Raw genomic sequence first — 15,000 nt, 5'->3', positions numbered from 1 at the left:
AAATATTTGTGTATGTTAGAGAGACGCACGGAAAGCAAATAAAGCTTTTCTAATTCTAGCTAATGCGGTCAGGAAAAGTAGAACTCAATAATCATTATTGTATTATATTTTGAATCGATGTGTTGTGCCTTTAAATGGATTTGAAGAATTATGTATATATTTTTCTTCACCGCTCTTCTGCCTACTCCCCCCCTCCCCCCGCTGCCTGTGCCCCCCCAACCCAATGGCAGATGTTGTGGTCTCATTTGATTGCATAGGAAAACTGCAGTGATACAGCAAACACCCAGAGAGATATGATGACAAATGGGTCCAGATCCCGGTAAATTACTTTCTGCTCAAATCGAAATTTCATTCAGTTTGTTGCTAGCAGAGATGAAGTAATCTAAATTGTGGACTCAGGAGCAGATAGAGGGAAGTTGGAGCAAGCATTTCATTATCAAGAGAGAGAGAAGGTTAGGATGAAAGAGATGAGCAGAGGCAAATCTAAAGTGTTGACACCATGATTGAAAAGGTTAACCCATACACATTATATATCAACCTGGATAGCAGAGAGTTTCTAATGGAAACTCTGCACTGATGGAGGTTTACTGGAGTTTCAATACACTGAGCATGATGTCTTCTTAGATATACAATCAAATCCTCTTAACCCTTTTGATGACTCATATCTCAAGATATGATTAAAGTACAAAAGAGTTCTTCATATAATTTCAAGGACACAATGCATTTAAACTCCAGTCATGAATTGTATCTTTTTTTTTTTTTATGATGAACCCGGTAATCTGATAAAATGCGTGTAGTACAGAATTGTTTGTGTTTCTAGAGGTGTAAGTCAATATTTCTGATTAAATCCTGTGTAACCACATCCAAGGTGGGGTGAAGCTACCAGTTGTTAGACAAAACTACGCTTTTTCATATTACAGCGTGTAAGCAAGTTGGAAGACAGGGGTCAGAAGTCTAAAACAGTTGTGTAATAAACCATTGCAGTGATGCGCAAAAATGCTCAGAGCCTCTTGTGTGTTAAATTATTCATGATCATCACCTCTGTTTCAGGTTATTTGGAAATAGTGGTGCTTGCAGTGCCTGCGGACAGTCCATTCCTGCTAGTGAGCTGGTCATGAGGGCGCAGGGCAATGTCTATCATCTGAAGGTGAGAGGCTTTCCATATATTTTTTTATTAGCCGATTAGAACCGCCATGCTTCTGTAGTGTAAAAATCTGCATCTGCTTATGAATGAAGTGCGAAGCAGCAGCTAGAGATAGCAGTATGTGTTATGAGGCTGCCCTCAGTGTGCAGCTTCGTTCCCTCATAATCGGTAAAACTATACTTGAGTTATGAACCGCGTGGTCCCAACAGGTAAGGCTAATGCCGTGTTCGGAGATGCTAGAAACCAAGCAGCTTCATATCTCATCTGTGCTCACAGTCTCTGAAGTGTAATTTTCAAACCTGCGGCATACTTAATTTGTGCTGTAGTTTCACTTGCTGTCTCTTTCCTTTCTCAGTGTTTTACATGCTCTACCTGCCGGAATCGCCTGGTCCCGGGAGATCGGTTTCACTACATCAATGGCAGTTTATTTTGTGAACATGATAGACCTACAGCTCTCATCAATGGCCATTTGAATTCACTTCAGAGTAACCCACTACTGCCAGACCAGAAGGTGAATACTTCACAATTACTAATAAGCTTTATTAGAGCTAAATGAAGATCAATTTATTTTCAGTTTCATTGTGGATATTTCCCACCCTTGCAGTGAGACCATTAAGTAACCGAACTTAAGTAACATAGGCATGGGGGATGGGGAGGAAATGCTAACCTTTAAGTATGACATATAGAATGAGTCAGTTTATTTTGGTTTGGGCATGTGTATCTGTACAGCTGTTGAACTCTTCACGTACAAAGTGGAGTGGAGAGCAGACGTTAACATAAACTTAACAAAGAGGAGCATTTTATTTTACAGTCTTGAAATTAAGGGCTACAAGAGAGCAGGTTTCCGTGGGAGGAAAATTACATCCTTTAATATGGAAATAAACGTTTTGTGAAGGGAAGATTCCTGAGCTAAAGCAGTGTAAGGCTGCAGTTGGGGAGGAATGTTGGGGTGCTCTCTCAGAAGTATTTCCTTGTCTGTTTTCCATGCCATAACTCAGATCTAAAAACCAAAAGTGCTGTTTTCTTATCACTCCATAACAACAAATAGCTCAGTTGGAGATGGTGCATTTCTGTGGCTGATGGCTCTTGGTTTGTACCTAAATGAGTAAATAATGACTGCATGGATCATATAGAGAAGAAGAAAAAAAAATACTGATCAACAGTTGTCCCGTAACTCTGAAACGAGATAGTTTTAGATCTATTTTAATCTCCTTAATAAGTCCTAAAGCTATGCAAGTGAGTGCATTTTGATAACTGCTGTGCCTAATTTGTAACAATTACTGTCAACCTTGAGTTAAGAGACTGTTCATTCCACCCTGGTCCAGAAAAGAGTGAATGTATGACTCTTGCACATAATTTTATTCACATCATATTTCATACTGATTATGTATTGATGACATTGATTCATTTACTCTTTACAGCGCCACTTGCATGGATATTAAATCTTATTGACCACAGATGAATTTTAATTTCAGATTGGTGATAGATTTTTCCATCAGCTCTGATAGTATATTTGACTTTTTCATCATTAACCCAGGCAATCACACAGCACTGAGTTATTGCAATGAAACAAAAAGTGCACACTTCAGTTGGTAATTCTTTATAGATTTACAATAGGAACTTCATTAATGTCTGTAAGGATCACAAAAAATAACATTTATTCGCAAATAGGAATCTGGAAGATAAAAAAACCTGGGACAAATATTCAGCTTACCTGTTCTGTACCCTGCAAAATAACGGGTAGTGCTTTCCCTTAGTGGAGAAATTGACACAAGAAAACACAAACTGGCTTTTTAAGACCTGTGTTTTTCTTGTTTTGTTGCTGCAGTTCAAAATCCATGTTTGCTTTTTATTTCTGTGCAAAAATGAGCTGATTTATTTTAAGCATACTTTCGGGCCTTATGCAGTGAACCTCATTACATCAAAATGAGACGAGGACTTCTTTATTTGCCTAATTTGCTGATTGAGGTGATGGGAGAGTTGAGTATAAAAGTCCCATATAGTTGGGCAGAATTAAGATAATGAAGATTGGAGGAAAACGTGTGGCCTCTTCTCGAGGAAGTACAAATACAGTTAAAGATTCATAGATTTATACTGTTGTGAATTTTAATGACACAAACCTGTAATACAGCGTAGCTAACGGTCGCTCTGTTAGATGAATGTTTGTGGGTGTCCCATTTTAAAATACAGGGTAAAACCATTCATCTTTATACACTGCAGTAAAAGCTTTACCATTCTGAGCGAGTGGTTTATCCACTCGTCTGCTGCGAATGTAAAGTTTAATGTTACTTCAAATAGGTGTCTGAATTGCCGTTTAGTTTTATCAGTTTCTTACTATGCGTTAGTAAAACACAAAAATGATTTAGTTAAAATAAAAGCAGCAGACATGGTGAGGAACGTAGAACGTGGAAAAGCGGTTAAGTGGGGCTGGGCCTGCAGAGCTCACAGCTGAAGCCTCCTGGTAGAAAGTAATGCAGAGATGATACTGAGAACAGGATTTTATTAGTTCTGTCACTATTTACCATGTTGCTACAGTCGAGGATGAGGCAAAGAGGTATTGGGGAAGACTGGAGAGAGGGATGATAGGGTTGTTTTGTTTTTATAATGTAATCTCTCTAGGAAATGGTCCAAGTTCCCCTACCGGTTTTCCAAGGGGAACTGTGGAGTGTCTGAATTTCAGTAAACTGAATTACAGTCGAGGAGACAAGTTGGTAATTCATAGGTTTGTCAGGTGTCTGCAGTTATGGAAGCTGCAGGGGCAGGTGACAAAGATTGTGTTTTGTGTGTTAGCTTTTTAACAATCTGAAGATGTAAACATCACAGATGTTTTCCAGAAAGCTGCATGGTTTAGGGCCAGTAATTAAAAACGTTCTTCCACTATGACAGAGTTGGCTGTAACAGATCCTCTTTATTAAACATTAAAGATCAATCAGTCTCCAGGTTATTCTGCCACTAGAGATTATAGACACAGCAGAATAATCACAGGGTGGTGTTTTTTTCATTAAGCTGAAGAGATTGAGACGTACTTCTTGCAGTAAAGCACATTTTTGCTGTGTTTGTGAAGGTGACAGTTAGGAACTTAGCAGTGTCTTCAGGTTACCTTGTAAGCCATATATTTATTGGTGACGGGTGCAGGCAGAAGAGGTTGCACGGCCTAACTTTCAGTGCTTTGTTTTCTTTTTAAGGAGGTGAAGCAGTAATGTTTGCTGTTCCTGCCTTTTGCCTCCCCAATTTGATCCACACATGGAAACTGTAATTTCTCATCACTTACTTGAAAAATCTAAACAGCACAACACTGTTTCACCTCAGTTTGGTGCTGCTTGCCAGCACAACGCAGAGTCCTCAGCGCTGATGTCCTGGGGGCCATTTTATTTGCTGGGGTCGTATTGTCCTCCACAGAGAGCTGTCTCTGCACTTTTGACAGTGGCAGCATTCCTGCAGCATCTCTTGTTTGCCAACAGTCTTACCACCTACTATAAGTGTAAATTCTCCTCTGGCTGGCAGTGTTCATAGCAAACGCTTGTCCTCAGCTCCTATACTTTTAAATAAAGTATGAGTTAGATTACATCTCTCGGAGAAGATCTGAAAAATCTTCTAGTTTACATATCACTCAACAATTCCCTTGTAGTTACATAATTGGTGTTGTCTGTGTCCATAGTAGAAGATATTTGATGCTCATTTATTAAATATGCTTGCTGGCTGCTCCCTAATCTTTGTTCTGGACAGACAAATTACCTTTCTCACACTGAGCTTCAGCTCTGGGGAATTAAACCTCCAAGCCTCTACTACTTTAATTAGCTTGAAAGTGGGGGGTTGCAGTTACTAATAGACCTCAGGCTTTTAGTAACTTAGAGAAAGGGTGGAAAAAGAACTTCCTGGGAAGCACAAAATGTCATTTAAAAACCATAAAATTCTCATATATATTATTTCATTTTGGTAATTGCAAACAGATTGTATTTGAAGACTATGAATGATCATTTCTATTTTGTCCCGGAAAGTTTAGATTTTTATCGACTTAGACACTTTTAATTATCACAATTCATTAACACCAGTGTGAGAGCACATGTTTGACTTCATATATTAAAATGTTTATGTAACATTAACTAACACACCAGATGAGGAATTTCAAATGGGGGGGAAAAATCCTGAAATATCTATATTTAGCTCTTGTGCAATGCAGCATATTAACCAAAGTTGCCTTGGGAGGATATTGGCTGTACTTCTTATTTGCTTTACACGCTATTTCTTCCAATTATAAGATCGTATTACCAGCTTCTTCAAAGGCATGGCATAATGTTTCTTCCCTTTTAAAAAGGGGCCCAGAAAAGCCACCTTATTCACCGTACGGTTTGCTACCAGAAAGTACACTTATTTATTGTTGTCGTCTCTCTTTATTCTTTACTGTCTGCTTTTCTTAGTAGTGATACTGCAGAAAATGCTTGCTTTTTGCTATTTGAAGTTGAAACATTAGCACGATGAATGGATAGTGTAGAAAGCCTTAATCAAGTCACAGTTGGAAAGTAATCTAATAAAAAAGAGATTAGTGAATAAGGAAAAGACAAAAGCAGTCATGTTGTAGTTTCCTATCTCAAATCTAGTATTGTAGCTAAGATACCCATTTTTATTTCTTGCAGGTCTGCTAAAAGGTCAGAGTATTGCAGAATGCGTGCCTTCATCTCAAATTTTGTTCATCACAGATGGATCCCATGTCTCCAAGTAGACAAGTCACCTTTGTAGCTAGCATCAGTGCCAGCTCCATGCCATTGCACCTTCTTTATTCTTGATTGCCCTTCCCACATTTATTGGTGTATTAAAATGACTGAATATGAACATTAAGGACTCCATGAACCTGGGCTAATGGGAGACTGTAGAGAAAATGAAAAAAGATCCACCGGAGGACATCTTTGGGGGGGCGGGTGGGGAAGATGACTAATGAAGCTAATTAAAAGAAGCATTGAAATCTGCTTTCTACCCTCATTAACAATTAGCAGGGCACTGGCCAGTTTGTACCCTGTGTTTTACCTTAACAACATTCTATTTGCTCTTTGTATATTTAAGTGTTGTAAGGAAATGTGTTTCAATCAAACTGAACATGAGATAAAGGAAAGATGTGGCTTTTGTGATATTCTATCACAAACACTTTTATTGTATCTCTGTAAAATACAATGTATGTATGCATGTAAGTGTTTTTGTCCTAATGTTGCTACTTCCCATGGCAAAAAAAAAAAAACAAAAGGAGAAAAAGGAAAAAAAAAACCAAGTCAGGCTCATAGCAGCTACTGTGTAGAAATTTTCACCTACTTCTAATTTGCTGAATGAAGAAAAATCTTTTATTTGTGATATTTTCAGAGACATTTGCTCTAGTATGGTGTATTTAAATAATAAAAAGTCAAACGAAAACCACTGAATGGAGTTTGGGTTTTAGAAATGTTGCTGGTTTTTCTTAAAAAAAAAAAAAGGAAAAGAAACAACAAAGCTACATTCCAGATATTGCTCTGAAACAAAGTCATTACCTTAATTGTCAGTTTCCTTTAAAAATAAGGTTCTGGTTTGGAGGTTTTTGGTGGGTTTTCTTTTTTGTTTCATCTTATGCCAGTAAAGAACCTGATAAACTACCATGTTAATTTTGGTGTAGATGCGGGGAGATGCTGCTTCAAAATGATCTTTAGTTTCCATTGAGATTCTTGCTTCCGGTAACAACAAATACACAACAGTCCAGATTGCGGTGAAGTGTGGTACACGTTGTAGGTACTGTGGTCTCTCTCTGTCCTGCTCCTTCCTGCAAAACTGCCTGTGTTGGAGGTATGTGTGTGTCTGTGAGTGTGCAAGCATTAGTGTGTATGAACATGCTTTAAGAGATCCAGAAATAATAACAGAAATAAAAGCAACAGCAGGTGCATACCTTATGTGGAGTGCTAGAAATGGGTGCTGATAAAAAGGGCGTCCAATAGCTGTTCTGATCTGAACAAAGTAAAGTTGAGTTTGCTGTGCAAGAAACTTATAAAACTGATAATCTTAAGGATGGAAAAATGCAATTCCTGGGCTACTTCTGAGAACAAACTGGTGGCAGCTACAGTCTGCTCTCTGGAAGGAAACAAAAAACCAACACCCTCCAGAGTGAGAGAACTTTCTGTAAGCTTAGGAAGAGGGCAGCTTTGTTTAGTGGGCCTTTCCCCTCAAGTCTGTGCAGGACAACCTCCTCATTTTTCATATCTGTAGCAAGAAAGGTTACATGAATCCGTGACTGTGTTGTATGCCCTCAGCCAGGGAACTGCAGGGACCTTAGAAGGTGCCTCTGCTGCAACTCATAGCAAATAAGCATTACCGGCTGTTTGACTCTTACCTGAGAATAATGCATTTGAAATACAGTGTGATTATGTTTTTAAATTCCATTTTCAAGAAGGTGCAGCTTGTTTGGTTATGGAATGAGCTTCACTTACTGTTGTTGTGACACTGATGTATAAAAAGCAGATGCGTAGATTTGTCTGTCTCAACAACCAATAGCAGATAGATCTATTTTGTTTTGGATTCTACTTCTCGGCCCAGTGTGCTGAGGTCTGTTGGGTTTCTTCCTTTAGCACTTCACTGCCTGGGCAAAAATGGGACTGTTGCAGAGAAAAGAAAAAGATACAACATACGGTAACAGACAGTAGAGATGAAATACTTACATATCATATCAAGTGATAAAACTACTGATGCCATGTATGATTTTTTAATTAAATGCACTTACGTATTTTTTAAAACAAATTTCTAAGCTTTTTGGTCTTGCACTGCAGCCTTTAGGTGGGGGTCTTGCAAACTGTGTGGCTGGAACGCCTTTGAAAAAGCTCTCAAAATCACATGAATGTGGAATTCAAGCATTAGCGTGTCTGTAGGCATCCTTTATATTATTCCAGTATTAGCACTCAAGGTACCACAGTTAAATCTAACATGTACAGATTTTCGGTTGTCCAGCGTAACCCAGAAGTGCTAAGAAGATTCCTAATAACTTCTAGTAAGTAATGTAGTATAGCATTTAGCAATGTAGAGGTTGAAGTTCATTAACGGCTTTAAATAAACTATTATATGACTCGTTTGTAAAGCGCAGCTACCTTTTTAATAGCTTACTTTAAAAGCATTTCTTAAGTTGCAGACCTATAAGATTACAAATGTCACTCATGTTAGCATAATCCACACGCAAGTGATGAAGCCTTTGCTTTGATGTGCTAAATTGGAGGAGGACTAATGGAGCTATGAATATACAATAGAACATATTTAAGTAGTATTCTTCCTTTAGGTAAAACACTTCCTTGAAACCAGAGGCATTTCAGACAATAAAACAGGCTCTAATGGGGACGCTGGGGGGAAGGCTACTGGAAACGCTTAGATTTGTCCTTATGTGAAAAATCAATTTTTTTTTAGGAGATCTGTAAAAGGAAACGTGTACTTGTTCACCTTTTATCACATGCATTTGCTACGCTGAGTCTGAAATACACCCCCTGCATTTAGTGCTGCTGAAAAGTCATACAAATAATCAGTAAGAGCTTCCCTCACTTTCAAAAATGAATGCTGTTAAAAAAATCAAAGGAAATATTACTAATCTGAAATCATCCTAGTGAACCTGGATAAAAGCCTCTTTCTATGCTGCATCTAAGCGTCTCAATCATATAAATTGTCACTCTTATTAATGAAACAATTTTGTAAAAAGATTGCCCTCTAAATGGGTTTAATGTTTTTACCTATCCAGCTGTCTAGTTATGAGATTTACGCATCCTGGCAGGCAGTGGGACATTAAGCCTTTCCAAACCAAATTCTGTTTGCAACAAGATACTGTCTTTTCAGTCCTACATGATTTATCTTTAAATATTTTAACAGGTTATGCAGTATCTTACGAAATGTAAAATGAGAATGTCTTACCAGAATGAAGCATATGAAATTAAGTCACATCTTCAGAATATTAACCACACTGAGTTTGTCTCCCTTTCTCCCTGTTAGTTAACACGGATAAAATTGGCGTCATCTCATTCTAGGAGAAATGTAATAAAGAAAAGAAATCAGATACTACCATAGTATGAGTTGCTACCAAGCATTTCAAAAGATGGTTTTAATTTAATTTTTTGTACTAAATTCTTTGGCTGGTATCAGGTGTCAGACCTTGTGCAAGTACCTGTGTTCTGAACAGCTCTGTTGAAATAATTGAAATTGAGCTCGGGACACGTATGTCAAATACCTTCAAAGTATTGTGTTTCTTCAGTGTGAGACGCGATCCAGGACCGGTTTCACTTCCTGTGCCTGCGGTATATGAAGTACCGGGGAGCCTTTGTTGTTGCTTTTCAGTACCAGGTGTATGCCTGTTGTCAGTCCGGCGAAGTCACAGAAGAGCTCATTGCAATTAAATAGCAATTTGTTTCTATGAAACTGCAATTAAAGTATTACTGATCAGCCATTTTAGATTGGCAGCGCTTTGCTTGCATGTTAAGCAGCGAGGAGCTCTCGGTTCCGTCCGTGAGCTGTGAGCAGCAGTGGGCTCCTTGTGTCCCCACCTGGGCCCCACGTCCTGTTTGCAGAGTGTGCCCAGGGCAGCAGCAAGTCAGGGCTGAGCCCTGGGCCTGCAGCGTTACCTCTGCTCCTGCCCCGCGTGAGCAGGGATGTGCGCTTCATGCAGGGCCGTGTTGCACTGCAGATCACTGCTGTGGAGTATGGGCTGAGCGTTGTGGGCCGCAAGTCAATAACGTGCTGCAGGTCCTGACTTGTTGGAGATGTGTAAACAGGGCTACTGTAGCTCCTTAATAACAACTAATAAAAGGGTAGAAGAAAGCAATCAATTACCTCGTAAGTTTCTTCCTTTTTTCTTTTCTTTTTTTTTTTTTTTTCCTTAATAGAACGCAGCGTGTGTCTGACAGGGCTCCTCTGCACGCCTGCCCTCCAGGTGGGCCGTGGACTGCAGCACTGCCGGCCCCACAGCCGGGTGACTGCGCGTCTGCAGTGTAAAGGCTCAGTGCAAATTAAAAAGTTGTTTGTAAGAACTCAGAGAGGCATTAACTTCGTAGTGGTAATTATATTTCTTAATTATCACCATATTTTAACAAAGTCTGAGGGGCATTAACTTCAATTCCTGCATTTTTGCACGGCGGAGGCTGTAGACATCCTCATTGCTTCGCCAGAGGGGATGACATCACACCTGTGGCATGCATGAGATAAGCGCTGCTTGTTACTTGTTTTGCCGGTGTCTCAGAGATGTTCCTTGAGGGCTGGTCCGGTCACACAGCCATGTGCCATTCATGGGGCTCCTGTGCTGGGTGGCAGCAGGCAGGCATGAGGGATGTGGGGCAATCGGCATTGAGGGCAGGGAGAGGACTGTGCTTCTGCCTCTGTGCAGCCAGCAAGGCTGTCAGCCAGTAACTCACCACCCACAGGGGCTTGGGCCCACGCCTGAGCCCAGGGCTTGAAAAAAGCTCTGTTTGCTGGAGACAGACAAGGCTGTGTTGAGGATTTCTATTTTTTCTCTCCCCCTCCGTGGGTATTTTTTAACAAGCCGGGTTCTGTTGTTGTGTTTCCTTTAGTTACATCCACAAAAACACTCTTGGTGTGCAGGGAGGCTGTTCGGCTCGATGAGTTCAGGATCCAATAGCTGTGCGTTTTGCCCTTGCCTGTCTTAATGTCACATGGTGCTCCCCCATCCCTGCTTGCCTCTGGCCTCTGCTAAAGGGTGAGCCAGGGCCTGGCACTATGAGGGCTGCATTTTTTATTGTTATATTATTAAATAGAGCTTCTCATTGCTACTGCGTGAAGAACAGCAAGCTGCAGAACTGTAGTGAAGGGAAGCTGAGGCTGTGCCAGGCAGGGCGGGCTGGAAGAAAGCTACCTTGGGATCTCCAGCACTGCAGTACAGGCCGTGCAATGAGGCAGGGGTTTTAGAAGCAAGGCATGCACACCCTTGGTTAAACAGGTCTCCCAGAGCACTGTGCTACTCTGTACCCTTTGCTCCTGTGTTTAGACAGTCATTTCATTAGTATAAGTCTACTTCCTGCCTTGTTAGAAACACACCTAAGCTGACAAAAATTGAGTTTGAAATTCTGGCTTTTCTTAATGGTTAAGAAAAGAATAAAAAGCGTTTCGCTTGGTCACTTCTATATATTTAACAATGCTCAATAGCAAAGGCAGCAAGACACAAGGCACCTGCATGGATGGGGCCAGCCCCAATGTCCCTTAGCATCACCACTACTGCTGGCCCTGTCCCTTGTTGCTTTTAAGGGAGCTGCAGCTGCCAAAGTGCCCATGTCATGCAGCCAGGTTCCTCTGCAGCTGGTACAGCCACTGCTTCTTTTTCACATTGTTGGAATTCACTGTTAATTACATTTTGAAATATCCATGCACTTTTCCTCTTAGGGAATCTTACATGCGAGCCTTTTGCTAACAACATCAGCGGTTTGCTGTAACCTCTCAGAATAATCATCAGTTCCATTGAACTTCTGCCAGTTGTTTTGTTAAACTAAACAGAGAGAACAGGGCCTATATTCATGCTCAAAAGGCAAGAGACTGCCCTGTGATTTGGGGAAATTTTGATTGCTTACTGTATGGTGGAAATAGTAAAAGTATGGCATTGTACAGTTGAAATAATACAAGTATGATGTACAGTTAGAATAGTACAAATATGGTTGGAAATAAATAGAAAGAGTGTAACAGGTAACTAAAGAAAAGGACTCCCCAACTCCGAGGCCTTCAAGATAGGTGCTCACCAATGTCAAACAAGATAGGTACTCACCAATGCCAAGGCTCATCGCAAGAAATCCACAAAGGAGCAACCTCCAGAAAGAGATGCTGCCTTAGTGGTGGTCTGCCTTTAAATGGGATCTGGGAGAGGTGGAGTCAAGCTCTACCCTTTCTGGGAGCACACCTGAATTACCTTCACCTGTGCTCCCACAGCTGACTCATTGCTTGCCTCAGATGATTAATCAGAGGTTCAGGCTGTGATCAACCATTTCCCTTACACTTACAGAAGAATAAACGAACAGGACAGGTATTAACTTTACACCTGATTTCAATTTCTTTGAGAAGCAGTGAAGAAATGTCCAGGAGGAGGAAAAAGATCCAGCTAGAACTCATAAGCCAGCCAGTAATAGTCTAATTTTATTGTGCTGTAAAATCATCACTGCTTATAGAAAACAAAGGGCAATGAATGCCATATTGGTCTTTTATTCTTACAAAAATCCTTGAGATCAAACAGCCCCTAAAAGACTGTGCTGATATGCATCCGACTTACGTGGTTTTTTTTTTTATATCCTCTGATATTCATTCCACTGATGTATTTGATAGGTAATTATATCAGCCATATCAAGATGCTGATAGGAAATAGTGGAAGACTTCAGTGTTTTGCCATAAAGCTCATACCCCTTGTTATTGAGCTCTCATCAGGCTCAGGATCTGCAGCAATGATTTGAAAGCTGCAGTTGATATTTTTGTGCTTATGCCACATTTAAAAATTATTATTCTTGCTTCATCAGTTGGTCCTTTCAGATGGTTTGGAAAAAAAGCATCACAAATTAGCTACTACTCTTATTTGCTTTTTTAAGAAGGGTAAGCATTGAAGTACTCAAATGGAACAGATTATACCTTTAATTACATCCAAACAGGATGCTGAACTGATTTTTCTATTTTCTGTTTAACCACGATAGTTCAAAATGATACTGCAAATTTGTAAGTGAATTCTTTAAGCCCGGCCTTCTGGCCTCTGTATTTACAAGAGAAGCCAAAAGAAAAAGGAAAAAGAAAAGAAGAATCGTGAGGGGAAGATTGCCACTTACTTCTCTAACAAAGAAGTCTGAACTTCTCCTGGGAGGTGTTTGATCTGGACCGGTGCTGTTTGTCTTCTGGGAAAATCCAGCGAGTGCCACCAGCTCTGTGCACATTGCACGGCCACACTGTGTGCCCTCCCCCGGAGGGACACCCTGTGGGCAGCACTGAGCTGCTCCTTCCCCAGCGTCCTGGAGAACCCGACCAGGCGCTGCTACTGTGGATGTGCTCGATCTCCATTCTCCTACATGCAAAATGAGAGGAATGAAAGCAAACACAATTCATCACTTCTTAAACTAAATATATTTCCATTTTGTTTGCATGTGCATGTGCATATATCACTCACCGTATATATTTAGAATATGTACTGTGACATTACAGCCAGTGATAAATCCTACTCACTTACTGTATGTGTTATTTGCTGCAACATTAAGCTCAGTGTGAATTTTATATGTAACTTGTACCAAAACTAAATATATTGTGGAATTGATGCACAGTTGTAAACAAGAGCATAACTTCCTAATGCAACACAGTTGAAGGTGGCAGCTTGTGTGGCATCTCCTTTGTAGACAACTGCAGACTTTTCTAAGAGTAAGCCGGTTAATTACACTTTTAATGACATTCTTAGAAAATAAGATTCTTGAGGGGAAGGAAAACCGTAACACCAACACCAAAAGTAAGCCTAAAACTTGTACTGTATCAGGGAGTGCTATGGTGGAAAAACTGGGTTCTGCTGGGCCCAGATCTTTCCTCCCCTATTCCCTTTCTTTCTAATGAAGGTGTGCCTGTGTAGAAGATTTTTCATAGCTGTGATGGTTTCCAAGCAAGATGACACTGGCATTTTTTTTCTTATGGATAATCTTATTATTATCTGTTAGTGCTAAGTACGTGCTGCCCACTTACAGAGCTGATGCAGTACACAGCAAAGATCAAGACATCCTCTTTAATATGCACAGCTTATGTGGGGCCGTGACACGAGCAGGCCTTACCCAGCAGCAGTGTTGGCAGCACTGAAGGGCTGATATGATAGAGCCTTATGAGGCATCACAGGCAGTGCGGAGATCCAGGCAGAAGCTGGACCAGCCAGAGTAAGAGCAGTACACAGCTTTTATTGATGAAGTTCAGGGGAAAGAGGCACCCGGGGCAGCTGTATTAATCCCATAATAACTTGAAATATAATCGAGCCATTGCTGGAGGGATGGGTAGGATGGGAGGGAGGTGGAGGTGTCAGGGTTTAAGTTCACAGGCTTCCCCTGTTCATTAAAAAGTGAATCAATCAGGGAAGTGGGCTGGCTTTTCAAAGGGCTGGCAGCCACAGGGGCAGGCAGCCGGCCTGGTCTTCCCGCCGGGGCTGTGGACGGGGCAGCCAGCAGTGTCAACAGACGGCTGTTTTGCCCCACTCGAGCTGTAAAACGTGTTACAATGTGCTAGGGGAGTTTCTGGCTGGATTTTGAGGACTTAAAAGCTAAGCAGAGTCGGTGCTGTGGGCCATGGAAAGGTGATGCTGATAGATGTTTACAAAGGAAAAAAAAAATGTTGTGTTTTATGTTTTCTAGAGTGGTGGTTTTACCAGCAGGCAAATGGGCAGAAGGAGCCTGCCTACAGGACCCCTCTTTGTAGGCAGCCGGTACGGTAATTAGTTCATTACTATTAATTTTTGCCATCCCTGGACCGATCAGTGACATATTTTCTAACAAAAAGAAATTCATGATACCTGGTGCTGGCATTTCCCGTGTCCTTTTGATGAAGCTGGTGCATGCACACAGAGCGAGGAGCAGCCTCAGAAAGCAAGATGCTTGCACCCACAGGTGCTCAGAGGGTTAGGACAGAATGCCCTACATTTAAATAGGATTCATTACTTTTTAATTACTGCACAATCCAGCGGGGCTCAGTGAGAACACATGGTCGTCCACTGGAGCACCGTGGTTACTCACCAGCAATAGGGCAGCGTGGCAAGCACTGGCCTGCAGGTTGCAGGAGAGCGAGCACCCACCTCACACACAAGTGAGACCTTTGGCAGAAAGTATTTCTGTACAACCCCAGACCAGCACTGAGAAGGTAGTATTTAAACATCAGTGTCATTT

At 40.9% G+C, this 15,000-nt stretch overlaps 1 protein-coding gene and 1 long non-coding RNA gene across 6 annotated transcripts in view; one reads left to right on the top strand and one right to left on the bottom strand.

Annotated features, from left to right (window-relative positions):
* LMO4 (LIM domain only 4) overlaps positions 1-6,547 on the top strand; it is a 41,991-nt gene extending 35,444 nt beyond the window's left edge. For all 4 annotated transcript variants that reach the window (XM_032446135.1, XM_032446134.1, XM_032446133.1 and 1 more), the window contains 3 exons: positions 1,051-1,147; positions 1,500-1,655; positions 5,779-6,547. In XM_032446135.1, coding sequence (XP_032302026.1) covers positions 1,051-1,147; positions 1,500-1,655; positions 5,779-5,787 — 262 coding nt within the window. In that variant the 3' untranslated portion in view covers positions 5,788-6,547. The remainder of the gene's footprint in view (positions 1-1,050; positions 1,148-1,499; positions 1,656-5,778) is intronic.
* Positions 6,317-15,000, bottom strand: part of LOC107317510 — a 160,573-nt gene continuing 151,889 nt past the window's right edge. For both annotated transcript variants that reach the window (XR_004308133.1, XR_004308134.1), the window contains 3 exons: positions 12,928-13,160; positions 9,041-9,149; positions 6,317-7,749 (listed from right to left, as the gene is read on the bottom strand). This is a non-coding gene — a long non-coding RNA (uncharacterized LOC107317510). The remainder of the gene's footprint in view (positions 7,750-9,040; positions 9,150-12,927; positions 13,161-15,000) is intronic.

This window comes from Coturnix japonica, chromosome 8 (genome assembly GCF_001577835.2).
Source record: "Coturnix japonica isolate 7356 chromosome 8, Coturnix japonica 2.1, whole genome shotgun sequence".
Taxonomy (NCBI): domain Eukaryota; kingdom Metazoa; phylum Chordata; class Aves; order Galliformes; family Phasianidae; genus Coturnix; species Coturnix japonica.
Note: the sequence above shows the minus strand (reverse complement) of the source record. Positions and strands in the feature narration are given on the sequence as shown.